Source organism: Rutidosis leptorrhynchoides, chromosome 5, assembly GCF_046630445.1.
Source record: "Rutidosis leptorrhynchoides isolate AG116_Rl617_1_P2 chromosome 5, CSIRO_AGI_Rlap_v1, whole genome shotgun sequence".
In the NCBI taxonomy this organism is placed as follows: domain Eukaryota; kingdom Viridiplantae; phylum Streptophyta; class Magnoliopsida; order Asterales; family Asteraceae; genus Rutidosis; species Rutidosis leptorrhynchoides.
In genome coordinates, this window is record NC_092337.1 from 51,645,383 (window position 1) to 51,662,045 (window position 16,663).

Consider the following 16,663-nt stretch of genomic DNA (forward strand, 5'->3'; position numbering starts at 1 on the left):
CAAACTTTGGTTTACTTAGGCTCTTGGTGAATATATCTGCAACTTGTTCATCTGTCTTTGTTGGCACCATCTTGATCTCCCCTTCAAGGACCTTCTCGCGAACATAGTGATAGTGTACTTCTATATGTTTTGTTCTTGCGTGAAAGACTGGATTCTCTGCTAGACGTATAGCTGATAGGTTATCGCAGAAAAGCTCTACTTGATAGTCTGTTGATTGATGAAGATATTCCATTAGTTGTTTCAACCATGTAATTTCTTGTGTTGCTGATGATGCCGATCGATATTCTGCTTCGGTGCTTGACAATGATACTGTTGGTTGTCTCTTGCTGCACCATGATATTACTCCTGATCCAAGACTAAACATGTATCCAGTTGTTGACCGTCGTGTATCATAGTCTCCAGCATAATCGGCGTCACAATATCCAGTCACATGACATTCTTTTGTTTTCTTGTATAAAATACCAAAGTTGATAGTGCCTTTAACATACCTTAAGATGCGTCGTACAACATCAAGGTGAGGCTTCTTCGGATTGCTCATGTATCGACTAACCACTCCAACTGCATAAGATATGTCTGGCCGGCTTAGTGTGAGATAAATAAGACTTCCGACCATCTTTCGATACATGGTAACATCTTGAAGATTTTTTCCTTCATCTGCTCGTAGTTTTGTATTCGGATCCATCGGAGTTGAGATAGGTTTGCAATTAAGCATTCCGTACTTTTTTAAAAGATCTCGCGCATATTTCTGTTATCCCAGAAATAATCCTTCTCTTTTCTGCTCTATTTCGAGTCCAAGAAAATGTTTGAGTTCTCCAAGCTCCTTCATATGAAATCTGATAGACAGATTCTCTCTTGTCCTTTGGATCTCCTCATAGTGATCTCCCGTGATGATTAAGTCATCCACATATACTAGCACTATGGCTAGTTTTCTTTGATCTTGTTTCACAAATAAACTAGAATCTGAATGAGTAACTGTGAAACCACTTTGTACCAAGAACTCACCAATTTTCCCGTACCAAGCTCTTGGAGCCTGCTTCAATCCGTATAGTGCTTTCTTTAATTTGCAGACATGGTCAAGATGGAACTTGTTCTCAAAGTCTCTTGGTTGCTCCATATAAATTTCTTTGTCAAGTTCTCCATGTAAGAAAGCGTTCTTGACATCCATCTGCCACAGCTTCCAAGATTTGCTAGCGGCTAAAGCTAGTAGAGCTCGAATTGTTGTGATCTTCGTCACTGGACTAAACGTTTCTTCATAATCCAGCCCATATTGTTGAGAAAAACCTCTAGCAACAAGTCGAGCTTTATACCTTTCAATGGAGCCATCTGATCGAGTCTTCACCTTGTAAACCCATTTACAAGATATTGGTTTTACATCTTTTGACTTTGGAACTAAACTCCATGTCTGGTTTTCTTTTAGTGCATTAATTTCTTCTTCCATGCTTTCTGCCATTCTCGACTTTGCGCTGCTTCTTCATAAGTAGAAGGCTCAATAGGTATTGATTCATCCACATGAGCAGCATTGGCATACCTTGGATTAGGTTGCCTCGGTCTTGTTGATCTCCGTAATTCTTGTACATGCTCCTCGACATCCATTTGGCTTGGACGAACCTCCTTGGATACAGATTGATGCACACCAGTTTTCCATGAACTCGTTTCCTTAGAGTACGACTCCTCTCCTTCTTTAGTTGGATCTACTATTTGCTCTTTAGGTTCTTCTTTTTCTTCTGGACCTTCTTCTAATCCATGAGATTCTAGAAGCTCTATCTTTTGTGGTGACCACCATGAAGAAGATTCATCAAATACCACATTTCTTGAAGTATGACACTTTCCAGTATTTGGATCACAACATCTCCAACCTTTTCTTAAATCATCATAACCGACAAAAATGCATCGAATTGCCTTCTTATCAAATTTGCTTCGGAGATGATCTGGTACGAAGACGTAGCATACACATCCAAAAACTTTGAGATGGTTGACGGTTGGCTTGATCTTCCATAATCTTTCATATGGTGAAATATATCCCAACTTTGTTTGTGGGAGTCTGTTAATCACGTATGAAGCCGTCCTCATACATTCGGCCCAAAATCTTCCTGGTACATTCTTACCATGAAGCATACTTCGACAACTTTCAGCAAGATGACGATTCTTACGTTCTGCCACTCCATTATGTTGTGGAGTATTAGGACAAGTTAATTGTCTTCTAATCTTGTGCTTCTCAAGATAGATATTGAACTCAGTCGATAAATATTCTCCTCCATTATATGTGCGTAAGCACCTAATCTTATTTTTGAGCTCACTTTCTATCTTCTTATTGGTGAAGAGTGCTTCTTCTTCGCCTTTTATGCTTACTTCATTCATCTGCTTGGCTAATGCCTCTTGATTAGCCAATAAATTCTCCAGCTCTATTAATGATGGTTGAGTAGGCCATCCTCTCACAGTGGCTATAAATCCATTATACTGGGATCTTAAGCCATGGATGATAATTCTCTTCATCCTTTCATCACTCACTTTCTCTTCAGGAGCAAGTTGAGATATCTCACGACAAATAGATTTCACCTTGGTGAAATACTGAGAAATAGATAGACTTCCTTGTGAGATACCTGCGAGCTCATTTTCCAAGAGCTGGAGGCGTGCTTCATTCTTCTTTGAAAACAATTTTTCAAAAGTTTCCCAAGCTGCCTTTGGTGTTTTCTCGTCACGGATGTGCTCCAATAGATCCTCCTCGATTGTAGTCTTCAATATAAATAAAGCTTTCCCGGCCTTGATGTTCCATTTTCTCAAGGCTTCGGCATTTTCTTTCGGTGGAGGCGTTGTGTCACTGCCAGCAACTATTTCCCATAAATCATGTCCTTGTAGGTAGGATTCTATGCAAGTCCGCCAATAACCATAGTTGTGGTTATTGAGACTCTTGATTCCACTGCTCGTACTTGCAAGATCTGCCATCATGACGTCCAACGTCCAATAAGCTTGGTCCCAGACCGATGAGCTTTCACAGTTCCTAACTGTGCTCCGACGGAATCTCCCTTAGAGCCTTGGTGAAAACAAGTCGATGTAAACGTCCAACGTTTACCGATTTCCTCCACTAGAAATGGTCCCGAACGAACCTGGCTCTGATACCAATTGTTGGATGCTTCGACGAGCCCAACACACCAACTATAGAGGATCTAGACTATACTAGACTCACTACACCAACACTTTGACGTTGGTTAGCCTTTAATTTTATAAATCCTTAGTGCACAATGTACTTAGGCGACAGTGTCGACCATATATCTTTAGGCGGTATAACCGACCATGTATTACTTAGGCGACAGAGCCGATCATATAATAAGAACAACACAAGTGCACTAAGAACTTAAACACAAACTAAGGCTTGATCGGGAAACTTAACAAAAACACTTATATTAAATTACAATTACAATATTACTTACAAGCTTTCTCTTCTCTACTTTCGCTAACTCACACTCTTCTTCTCTTCTTCACAACTCACTTCTTATTTCACTCTCACAACTTATTTCTTATTTCACTCTCATAACTTACTTCACACCCTACAAATGAAATCCTCACCCCTATTTATACTACTCCATAGAAGTTTCTAGAAACTAGATATTTCCATGGATATATATAAATATCTAGATATTTTTATACATATAAATATCTAGATATTTCTTACACACATAAATATCTAGATTTTTCTTTACATTTTAATATCTAGATATTTTTCATATACATATTAATATCTAGATATTTTACCCATATACATATACTAATTCCATATTATTCTAAATTTGCATTGTATTTTAACATTCACGGGGAGAAATGATAATTTGACTTAATTATTTTATAATTTTGATTTTTCTTTTTTGTCTATGGCCCCTCTTTCTCATTATTATACCAACCATTTAATCACTCTTTCCTATAAAATCACCATTCGCACAGCCATTTCTTTCATAACCTAAATACACGTTTACACTTTCAACATGATAATTATACCCCTGTTACTATACTCATGCATTGCCGCATTAGGTGTCTATCTACTTTTTAAACTACAAACCCGTCACCCTAACCGATTTCCTCCCGGCCCAACCCCATGGCCCCTGATCGGGAACCTACCGCACCTCAGCCCGGTCCCACATCAGTCTCTTGCAGCGTTAGCTAAAAAGTATGGCCCGTTAATGCACTTGCGGCTTGGCTCTGTTGACGTGGTTGTAGCCACGTCATCATCCGTAGCTGCACAGTTTTTAAAAGTTCATGATGTGAATTTCGCTAGTAGACCGCCAAGTTCTGGTGCGAAACATATCGCGTATGATTATCAGGATCTTGTGTTTGCTCCGTACGGTCCAAGGTGGCGAATGCTTCGAAAGATTTGTTCTGTTCACATATTTTCTTCCAAAGCGCTCGATGATTACCACCACGTTCGACAGGTTTCACCTTTAATTAGTTTGCGATTTATCATAAGAATGTTTTTTTGCTTAAGTAACTTTTTTAATTTTTGATCAAATATTATTATAGTTACTTAAATTTTTACCTTTCTTCTTTTTTATTATTTTTGGGGTATAACAGGGTTTCCGACCTACTTTGCGAGCCGATTAATCCCTGACCAATTACCCGCTTTACGGGCAGTCCAGAGTGACCGCGGGTGAACTTCCGTAACCACAAGGGGAATTAATTTTTTCGGCTTAGTTTATTCGAACCCATAATCTTTACATAGGAAGGGTAGACCCTAACCACTTAACCACCACCACCACCCCCACCCCTTGTGGTTGTTAGTTAAACTTTCTATAACCAGTGACAATATTATTCTTGTTTGTGTTACCCGAGATGGTGACGATTTTTATTCTGGTGTATGCGGTATAAGTGGATTAATCTGTAACCATTTCCAAACCCACCACCACAAGAGATGCACCAGCATTAGAAGGTAGCCTAAATATATATTTATTTTTTTTATGGTAAGAGGTTGATAACCGGTGATTCAAATCGGCTCACAATTGACCACCAATTTCATAACGTGGGGCATACGTGACCGGCTAACTATCAGTATCTCTTTATTTGGATCAATTGGTAAATAGTTTTGTCATTACAGGAAGAAGTAGCGATATTGACACGAGCTTTATTCAATGCGGGAGAATCACCAGTGAACTTAGGTCAACTGCTAAACATATGTACTATAAACGCGTTATCACGAGTAATGCTAGGCAGAAGAGTGTTTGGATCAGACGCTGATAAAAAAGCGAACGAGTTTAAAGATATGGTGCTTGAGCTAATGGTATTGGCCGGAGAATTCAACTTGGGAGATTTCATTCCTGCACTTGACTGGCTAGATTTGCAAGGCGTAGTGAAAAAAATGAAAAAGTTACACGGACGGTTTGATTCGTTCCTTAGCTCGATCCTTGAAGAACATAAAAGGGACAATCACAACGGGTCGGGTCACAGTGACTTGTTAAGCACATTGATTTCTCTCAAGGATGATGTTGATGAAGAGGGTGAGAAGATTTCGGATGTGCAGATTAAAGCTTTGCTTTTGGTACGTTTTTATACCTTTTGAACTTTAAATTAAAGTAAGGGTAATATGCACGGGTAGGTAAAAACGAAAAAAAAGTTAACATATTTTATTTTTAAATTTTTTTTTTAATACTAAAAAATAAGGTTTTTTATTAGCGTTTGCCAGCTAATGCAAAATTTAATAAGTTTTTGCAGCCGCCCCATCTGTGATGGGGTTCAAGTTCCGCCACTGGTAATACGAGGAGTTCTTTTGTTTTTTTGAGCGACGTTTAGGATTTACTGACGGGTCCGAATTCGATGTTAGAACCCCCCACCCGATCTTTTCCTGAGACGAACCATTACAGTCCTATCGCGTCTCAGGAGGAAACCCCACGACTAATCCATTTGGGCGTCGTGCGCGTATGGTAAAAATCCCCTGGTGAGGCTCAAATGCAACACGTCTGAGACCTCCGATGCTCATAGAATGGGCGGTGGGAAATATGAAGAATTACCTTAATACAGTGACATGTAAAAAATTAAGTTATCGAATATTTTTAGAAGAATTTGGTTCACAATTATGATAAATTGTTGATTTTCAAGAACTTATTCGCTGCGGGAATACCTACAACAACTAGTACCGTTGAATGGGTGATAGCTGAACTTATTCGTCATCCACAACTAATGAAACAAGCACGTGAAGAAATCGACACGATTGTGGGTAAAGATCGACTTGTAACTGATTTGGACCTAAAACGACTAACATTTCTCCAGGCTATAGTGAAAGAGACGTTTAGACTCCACCCACCGTCGCCACTTTCGTTACCAAGGATTGCATCTGAAAGTTGTGAGGTAAACGGGTTCTACATTCCTAAAGGTTGCACGTTACTTGTTGATGTGTGGGCCATTGCTCGTGACCCGAAAATGTGGACAAACCCACTTATGTTCGACCCCGCTCGTTTCTTAGCCGAGGGAGAAAAGCCCAATGCGGATGTGAAGGGAAATGATTTTGAGGTGATACCGTTTGGGGCAGGGCGAAGGATTTGTGTGGGTATGAGCCTAGGGTTGAGAATGGTCCAGTTACTCGTTGCAACGTTGATTCAAACCTTTGATTGGGAATTGGCTAATGGGTTAGAACCCGCAAAGCTTAACATGGAAGAAGTAGCGTATGGGATAACTCTTCAAAGGGCTGAACCTTTAATGGTGCACCCAAAGGCAATGTTAGCACCACATGTATACGAAAGTTGTTAAGGATAATTTAAAGTTGTTAACTAAAGTTAAAACTTTCGGCTGTGTTATTAACGATCATGCAGATCTATGTTGGAAAATACCAAATAATTGAATGTAAAGTGATGCCTAAATAAGTTAGACAAGTTTCAAGTAGATGTGATTTGTGTATTACATAATTAAATGATACCTTTAATTAAACTTATGAAACGTATGTGACCCCCTTTTTTTTATTTTTTTTATTTTTTTTTTGAACGGCGATTTTTTTAGCATCAGTAGATCATTTCTTTCAACGACCCTCATCATTTGCACGTAACACACACGTTCGGGCGAAAACCCGAACCCGATCGACGGTACCCGGGAACACATCCATTCGGGCAGTGGTTCCGGGTAGGGGTCCGTGAACGAATCCGGTAAAACCTCCCTATAGGGTCAATATATACCACCATTATTGGTGTTCAATTGGTTTAAAGAAAATCATGTCATCCCTAAGGATTGAACCCATGACCTCTCCCTATCCCATGACACAAAGTACATGGGGAGAACCGTTGAGCTATGCCCGCAAAGTATGTGACCTTTTATTGTGTCAATCCATTTCCAAATGAAAAACAAACAAATTGTTACATTATTAGTCGTAAGCTTATTGTCTTTGTTCTAATGACATTATTAGTACCAAACGATTTGGATCGAGTGAAGAACAATTAATTCAACTCATTTAACAAATCCTACATTTTAGCAACACAATGAAATAGATCCTCCATTTTTATATCATATATTCTATTTTATGTTTTTGATTTTTTTATTACTAGTTTATAATTAATTCGCGAATTCGCGGGATTGATAATAAGTGAACATAAAATTAGTGAAAGGTTTAAACGAAAAGTATGTAAACAAACGTGCAAACTTTTTTATTTATTAAATTCTTACAAATTTAACCAAATGTAAGTTACCAAGTGTAAAAAGTGTACGAGTAATATCTGTCTATAATCTACAATATCATATAAATCTTTAAAATAATAATGTCATAAATAAGAATTTATAAATAAGAATTTTTCAAGTTTAAAAAAATTAGAAAAAAATAATTAAAAAATCTAAGCCCCTTTGATGATTTCATTAAAATTATTAATTGTATTAAATAAAAGCATTAACATATTAATTGTATAATATATGAAACATTATGTAGAACCTTATAATAGAACACCTCATGACCATATATACAATATTTGAAGCATTATGTATAACTTTATGATAAAATACCCTCATAACCATATGTATAATATTTGAAGCATTATGTATTTGTACAACTTTAAAGCAAACTGTACAATTTTTTATAAAACACCTCATTAACACATGTACGAACTTTGAAGCATATTGTACAACATTCATATAGTATTGTATTTTAACTTTAATTTTTTTTTTCAAGAATCATTTGTTATTTCTAATAATTATTATTAAAAATATAAATACTCATTTTTAAAACAAACTTTATTTTTATAATTATAATTATAAGTATTATATTATTATTATTCAAACATGTGTTCTGTTTACGAAATATATATATAAGAGAAAGTTATTGCTGACGTATTATCTCCATGTTAAAAGTTATTTAAGGATATATATATATATATATATATATATATATATATATATATATATATATATATATATATATACAAAATACATGTCTCAGTAAAAGGTTGTTGATGATACACATATAAATCCGTATCAAATAAATCTTATTTCTTAATATGATTTATTACCAGAATATCGGATAAAGCCTTAATTTGAACGGGCTCGGCACCAAAGTCCCGGACAAGAATAAGTGGACATGTATGCGAAATTAATGCCGTTATATATGTATGCGAAACACATGTCTCAATTAAAGATTGTAATGTAGGCTTTTATAACAGGAAAAATAGTAATTATGATGAAATTGTAAGAGAGTGGTGTGAGAAAATGTAGTTCATTTATTCTGACAAAATTAAGTATATTAATATGTTTGTAAAAACAACGAAAATTTTCTTAGTCGAAATCTTTGGTTCCACGGTTCATTAAAATGGCTTTAGTATTTACGATGGCCTGAATCGTTAAATATTATATTTACGATGAGAAAAATAAAAAAAAAGTCAAAAATATCACTATGTGCACTTTTTTAAAATAAAATGTAAGCATGTTAGGCTATATTTTCGTAGCTATCATTTTCTCATTAATAATTCTGAAGTAGTTTTATTACGACTTGTAAACAAACATTCAAATTAGGGTCACTCGGACAAGCAATGGACACATGTACCTCTTTTTTTCTACCATTCATTTTAATTACCTTACCTATTTTACCAATCTTTGACTAGAATTCTGAAAATGTAGTTCATTTTAATCACATTTTTTCTATAATAACCACTCTTTGACTATTCCGATGCTCATTTCTATCCTTAACACCCGGTTAAACACTCTCAATCACTAGTAAAAAGACCATAATACCCATGTTGCTATACACATGCATTAGTGCATTACCATGTTTTTTTTTTTTTTTTTTAGAACAGCCAATATTATAAAAACTCGACACCCCCTAGCAAGGCGCTAGAAGGCACGGCAAACAACAAAACAACTCGAAAGTTACAATGGCTTAATAAGCCAATCGGACCAACTAGCGTTTAATTTATATGTATACTAATAGACAAAACACTATTTCACTATTCATCAATAGTAATCAGGGGTATTTTCGTCATTTCACCTTCTTTATTTTTTTCCCCAACGATAAAATAAGCAACTTTCGTAAAAGAACCAACCCTTCAATGTTACCAAAAGATGTCGAAAAAAATTCTTTTTTACAAAAAAATTAACTAACTTTTTTTTCTTTTTTTTCTCCTCTCTTTTTTCCTCAACGATAAAGCAGGCAACTTTCATAAAATGAACGACCCTTCAATGCTACCAAAAGATGTCGAAAAACGTTTTTTTTATAAAATAGATCAACTAACTTAAAAAAAAACGAACGTTAAAAGAAGCAACTTTTACAAAAAGAACAACCCTTCAATGTTAGATGTCGAAAAAAATTCTTTTTTACAAAATAGATCAAGACTTTTTTTTAACTCGCATTTAAAACGGAGCCCCTAACGCGAAGCGAGAGCTCCACAACTAGTTACTAATAATTTAATTAAATATCCATTTTGAAGACAGATACGTTCTTACACAAAGATTTAATAGAGTTTAATTTAATTATAGTCCGAACATTCAAATTTCTAGCGTCTATTCAACAAACAACCAATTCCGTTGCATGCAACTTTTTGTGAATATATAATTTACGTAAAGTACCGAAACATAATAAATAGATCAACTATTAATTATCTATATACTAATAGACAAAACTCTAGACAAAACTCTGTAGCACTATTCATCAATAGTAACTAGGGGTATTTTCGTTATTTCATTTTTTCTTTGTCTCCAACGATAAAAGAAGCAACTCTCATAAAAGAACTAACCCTTCAATGTTACCACAAGACGTCGAAAAAAATTCTTTTTTACCAAAAAAAGCAACTAACCTTTTTTTTCTTTTTCTTTTCTTCCTCAACGATAAAGGAGACAACTTTCATAAAAGGAACAACCCTTCAATGCTACCAAAAGATGTCGAAAAACATTATTTTTTACAAAATAGATCAACAAAAAAAACGAACGCTAAAATAAGCTACTTTCACAAAAGGAACAACCCTTCAATGTTAGATGTCGAAAAATAATTCTTTTTTACAAAATAGATCAAGACTTTTTTTTTAACTCGCAATCAAAACGGAGCCCCCCGGCTCGAAGCGAGGGCTCCACAACTAGTTTTCCTCTACTAGACAACCAATTAAACGAATACAAACAAATCGAATCAAAAAGACACTCTTTTTTCAACTTCTTAGAATTGAAAACCACGCTGTTGCGCCATTTCCATACATGCCAAAGCAAGCTAGCCACGATAACATAAAGATTATCCTTCACTACACCCGACGCATGCCATTGATCGAACCACTCTACCCATGTCTCCCACTTATCGAACTGAGGCATCGATATATACGTCCACCTTCTAACTTTTCGCCAAAGATCCAAAGCTATCGAACAACCGAAGAGAATATGCTCGAAGGATTCAACACGACAATCACAAGAAACACAACCAATAGATTCAATTTCTAAACCCCTCGCCGATAAATTAAGTCTTGTGGGGAGCCTATTAATAGCCACTCTCCACATGAAAATATTAACTTTTTAAAGGAAGAACCCGACACCATCGAGTCACTATCCCGGTTGAAGGCAAGGTGCAAGCATCGAAGTGAGCTCTAGTTTGGCTTACATTGAATACACCATCACTAGATAAAGACCATTCATAGGAGTCTTTTTGATCCCTTAACCTCACACTATTTAAATCTTGCAACATCTCATGTAAACTGCTTTCATTCCTTGACCCCAATTAGTTTCTACTCCACTCCCAATTCCAATTTCCATCTACTAAACGATCGGCCAATTTACAATTTTTATTAACCTCCAGATGAAACAACCGATAAACACCCATTACCTCTCCAATTATCGTACCAAAAACTAATATCTTTCCCGTCTTCCAATTTTCGTCGAACAACATTGGAAGGTATAAACCCGCTTGTGATGGCCCCGTCAATACACTTAACGGCTCCGTCACTTGGTCCCACAGCTTGATCGAACTTAAATGAATTTAATAAACAACATTGCATTCTTTTATTCAAAAGTTTCCCAAAAAGGAAATTTACCAAAATATGTAGTTTAAACAACCCAACAAATTAATAACCAAAGTTGACATAAAACATTGTCAACCAATACCCACAAATTTAAATTATCCAAAAATAGAATGCAAGTTCAAAGTTTCATAAATGTTTAACAAAATCTCCCCAAATGCATGCAGACTCTTCTAACACAGCGGAAGCATCAAACAAACTCAAGTACCTGTGAAAACATGCGAGTAAACTGTCGACAAAAATGTTGAGTAAATTATAGGTTTAAATAAACGAATAAACTTTAGACCACAAGATTTAAAATGTTAGAAAACATAAAACATTATTCCATTATCAATGAGCCACCTGGTAACCACTTAACCATTTATTTACCCTTGCCAAACACAATATATATACACCGAACAAGTGTATCTTCAAATAATTACGAAGTACTAACACATTCCGATTATAAATTGCTAGCGCGACTAGCTCGAAATGGGGCTGTTAAGCCCGATAGATCTATCCATAAGATTCTCGTTCACCAGTAGAAACCAGTGATTACATTTACCAGACTAGGAAATATTTTTGTTCAACTCATAATGAATAATTTAAATTTAATTGCCACTTGTGTCTAAACGTAAAAACAAAATGCATGTAATCACATCCCAAAAATATACTTTAAAAAGTATGAAAAACGGGACTATAACTCACCTTAACGCAAAAGCAGTAACCACACAAAATGCGAACAGCAAACGAAGTAAAGTGATCAAGAATGACCACAACGCCGACCTATAAATAAAGCAGGTCGATATAAATAACTAACTTAGGTCAAGTCTTAGTATGATAGCTATAGTACTTGTCGCAAGTAAACATAGAACAACACTCAACATGCTTCGGTTTGATCAGAACAGCGTAAGGACACGTACTTTCTATTTTTAGAAAGTTTCTATTTTTAACAGGTTTCCACTTTTGGAAATTTTCTATTTTTGGAAAGTTTCTATTTTAGGAAAGTTTCTATTTTTAGAAAGTTTCTATTTTTGAAAAGTTTTCATATTTAGAAAGTTGCTATATTTGGAAAGTTTGTAAGTTAGGAAAGTTTCCTTAATTAGAAAGTCAACAAAAGTCAACTAAAAGTCAAAGTCAACCGAAAGTCAACTCAAAAGTCAACCTTGGTCAAACATAGTCAACATTGATTTTTAAAGTATAAGTTATAATAATAATATAAGTTATAATGTTATTTAAAGTCATATATGTATAATCATGTCATAACATAAGTTTAATTAAATTAAAATGAATTATTAAAGTTAACATAAGTTTAAGTGATATAATTAATATAACATAAGTATTTAATTAATTAATTAAATATTAATCATAATATAAGTATTATTAATTAATAATAAATTTTAATCATATCATAAGTATTATTAATTAATAATGAATTATTAATCATATCATAAGTTTCTAATTATAATCATTAAATCATAAGTATTTAATAATTAAATTATAATTAAATAATAACTAAGCCTTATAATAATTAAATAATTAATTAATCTTTATTATAAGTCTTATTATAATGATCTCATAATATAACTTTAATACTTATCATAAGTATTTTTCATTAATAATAAAAGTATTATTAATCATAAGTTTAATTAAATGTTTAATTAATCATAATGTAATTAATAAATGATATAATAAATATGTATATCATAAGTCTTAAATTAAAATAATTAATTTTTATATCATAAGTAATTTATTAATAATGAAAATCATTATTTATATCATAAGTCTTATTTAATAACCATAAGTTTTAATTAAAAGTTCATCGGGTCATAACTTGAGCCCCGAGAATCAGTTTTCGGCGAGTCTTATATATATCTTCGCCTAACCAACCCACCCGACACATTAGTGTGCTCAAGAACACCCCAAGAACAGCCACCAAGTCATGACCAACAGCCATTATTCAACTTGGAGCTTTAATCCGTTCAAAAACATGTTTTAGTCATAACGGGTGATCCGTGGCTCGGATTTCGATGACCCGGACATGAAAGTTCATCAAATAATCAATCCTAATACACTTGTACACCCTAAAGACTCTAAAAATGATTACAAAGTCAGACCATACCTGTACCAATTCGTTTTTAGGTTTTGATTTCAATAAAACACCATTTTAATCATATCTTAAGCTCCGGGAATCGAAATAACATGAATTCGGAGTCTAAAATTAATGTCTCAATGAGAGGAACACATCTAAACACTTTAATTTAATTTTTATATAAGTTATGTTTACAGAAAAGATCAAACAAACCGCTGTCCCAAAACAATCAAACCAAAAACATATATAATCGAGCATTTCTACGCATACTATCAATAATACAATAAACATATAATCATCATACTATCATTATAACATGAAAATACAGAAAATAAATAAAAAATTAAAAAGCTAGGGTTAGGGTTTATACCCAAATCGATAATCAAGAGATATGGTTGTGTAGAGAATGACGAGAGGAATCCGTTTATGCAAACAATAGAATGATCCAAGCAAAAATTGTTGATGAAATGATGATGATGGTGAGATGTAGGTGACATCCAAAAGGAGAGGGAGAGGGAGAAGTTGAGAGAAAAATACAAGAATTAGGTTTAGGGAATTTGTGAAAGTAAAATGTGAAAAAAATGGAATGGCAAAACAAAGCACTCCCCCCTCCTAAGGGGTTCGGCCGAATGGGGGGTCATGGGGTGGGCCACATGGCCCAACTTTACTTAATGTCCAATAGCTTGTGGCCCGAACGCTCGAACGAAACCCGAAATGCGAAAATACGACTACGCGATTAAATATTCGGAGAGATATCAAATACACGACGAAAAATATATATAAACACTATATATAAATATATGACATTAAAATATCCTATTTAAAATAATTAGGATTTAAAAATCCCAAAAGCTTGACCGTTGGTTTGAAAACCGAAAAGATTCGCCGGATAGAAATCCACGATTCGTATAAACGTACAATTTAAAATATGAATACAAATATTCATTTAACACATAATAATTTATATATTATTACTAAAATAATAATATAGTTCATAGAAATGGCGTGGCACCAATAACAATTAACGGTCGTTAAATAATAAACGGTAAAAGATAACGGAAAAGTAGGGTCGTGACAGTATCTTCCCGTTATGGAAATTTCGTCCCAAAATTTAAGCAGGTGCAGGGGTTGACTCGTCATCTGGGAACAAATGCGGGTACTTCTGCCTCATCTGATCTTCAGCTCCCAAGTGAACTCGGGACCGCGTGTGGCGTTCCATCTAACTCGGACAATAGGAATTCTCATCTGCTTGAGAGTCTTAACCTCTTGATCCATAATCTCAATAGGTTCCTCAATAAAATGGAGTTGTTTATCAACATGCAGCTCCTCAAGAGGAATGGTCTCATCGGTCTCGGCTAAACACTTCTTCAAATTCGATACATGAAAAACGTCATGAACAACACTGAGTTCTTATGGCAATTTCAAACGATAAGCCACGAGTCCAACTCTCTCAATAATCTCAAATGGTCCAACAAAACGAGGATTCAACTTTCCCCTTTTACCAAATCGTACCACACCCTTCCAAGGTGATACTTTCAACATAACACGGTCACCGACCTGAAATTCTATTTATTTCCTTCTCTTATCGGCATAACTCTTTTGCCGACTTCTGGCGGTTCTCACTCTTTCTTTAATCTGTACAATCTTCTCGGTAGTCTCATGAATAATTTCTAGGCCTGTGAGTTGAGCATCCCCAACTTCATTCCAACAGATAGGAGACCTACACTTTCTACCATACAGAGCTTCGAACGGTACGTCTTTAATACTTGCATGATAACTGTTATTATAAGAAAATTCAGCCAACGGCAAATATCTATCCCACCGATTACCAAAATCAATGACGCATGCTCGTAATATGTCTTCTAACGTTTGAATGGTCCTTTCACTCTGACCATCCATCTGTAGATGATAAGCGGTGCTCATATCCAACTTAGTTCCCAAGGCCTCCTGTAAGGATTGCCAAAACCTCGATATAAATCGACTGTCTCGGTCTGAAATAATAGATACAGGAACACCATGTCTTGAAACAATCTCCTTCAAATACAAACGAGTAAGCTTCTCCATCGAATTCGTTTCCTTAATCGGCAAGAAATGAGCTGACTTTGTGAGTCGGTCAACAATCACCCAAATGGAATCATAACCACCCACAGTTCTCGATAACTTTGTAATAAAATCCATCGTAATACCTTCCCACTTCCACTCGGGAATCTCAGGTTGCACCAAAATCCAGACGGTTTCTGATGTTCAGCTTTAACCTTAGCACATGTCAAACACTTAGCCACATAAGTACCCACATCGGTTTTCAAATTAGGCCACCAATACAGCTCCTTAAGATCATGATACATCTTTCCTGAACCAGGATGAATAGAGTACCTCGACTTATGAGCTTCATCTAAAACAAGTTGTCACAGATCACCAAATTTCGGAACCCAAAGGCATCCCGCAAAGTATTTAGTACCACCTGCTCGTACCTCAAACTTCTTAGCCATGCCTCTGACTCTCTCGTTCACAAAATTCTCTTCCTTCAAGGCTTCTTGTTGTGCCTCAAGAATCTGCCTTGCGAGGTTTGTTCGAATTGTCATATTCAAGGCTCTAAACCTGCGAGGTTCAGCCCTCTCTTTTCGACTTAACGCATCGGCCACAACATTGGCCTTCCCAGGATGGTATAAAAGTTCGCAATCATAATCGTTCAAGATCTCAACCCATCTTCGTTGCCTCATATTCAACTGTTTCTGATCAAGGATATGTTGAAGACTTTTGTGATCAGTGTACACTGTACTTTTGACCCCATAAAAATAATGTGTCCAAATCTTAAGTGCAAACACAACAGCTCCCAACTCTAAATCATGGGTTGTATAATTCTGCTCGTGAATCTTCAACTAATGTGACGCGTACGCAATAAATTTCTTTCGTTGCATCAAAACACAGCCAAAGCCCTGACGCGAAGCATCACAATAAACAACAAAATCATCATTACCCTCAGGTAGTGACAATATCGGAGCAGACGTTAACTTCTTCTTCAGAGTTTGAAAAGCAGTCTCTTGTTCATCCTTCCACTCATACTTCTTCCCCTTGTGCGTTAAAGCACTCAGAGGTTTCGCTATATGAGAGAAATCTTGAATGAACCTTCTATGGTGTAATACCCCGTCAGAAT

At 35.4% G+C, this 16,663-nt stretch overlaps 1 protein-coding gene across 1 annotated transcript; it reads left to right on the top strand.

Moving 5' to 3' along the window:
- Window positions 1-3,965: 3,965 nt before the first annotated feature.
- LOC139850255 (flavonoid 3'-monooxygenase-like) lies at window positions 3,966-6,886 on the top strand. The gene is made up of 3 exons (XM_071839838.1): window positions 3,966-4,421; window positions 5,081-5,521; window positions 6,079-6,886. Exons 1-3 carry the CDS (start codon window positions 3,978-3,980, stop codon window positions 6,724-6,726), a joined length of 1,533 nt encoding a protein of 510 aa, XP_071695939.1. The 5' UTR covers window positions 3,966-3,977; the 3' UTR covers window positions 6,727-6,886.
- The last annotated feature ends 9,777 nt before the right edge of the window (window positions 6,887-16,663 follow it).

Excerpts from the sequence above, each read along its gene's own strand:
- LOC139850255 (XM_071839838.1), top strand. The coding sequence starts at position 3,978 with ATGATAATTATACCCCTGTTACTATACTCATGCATTGCCGCATTAGGT. Across the intron at positions 4,422-5,080 it reads ATTACCACCACGTTCGACAG|GAAGAAGTAGCGATATTGAC; the intron begins GTTTCACCTTTA and ends TTGTCATTACAG. Across the intron at positions 5,522-6,078 it reads AGATTAAAGCTTTGCTTTTG|AACTTATTCGCTGCGGGAAT; the intron begins GTACGTTTTTAT and ends TTGATTTTCAAG.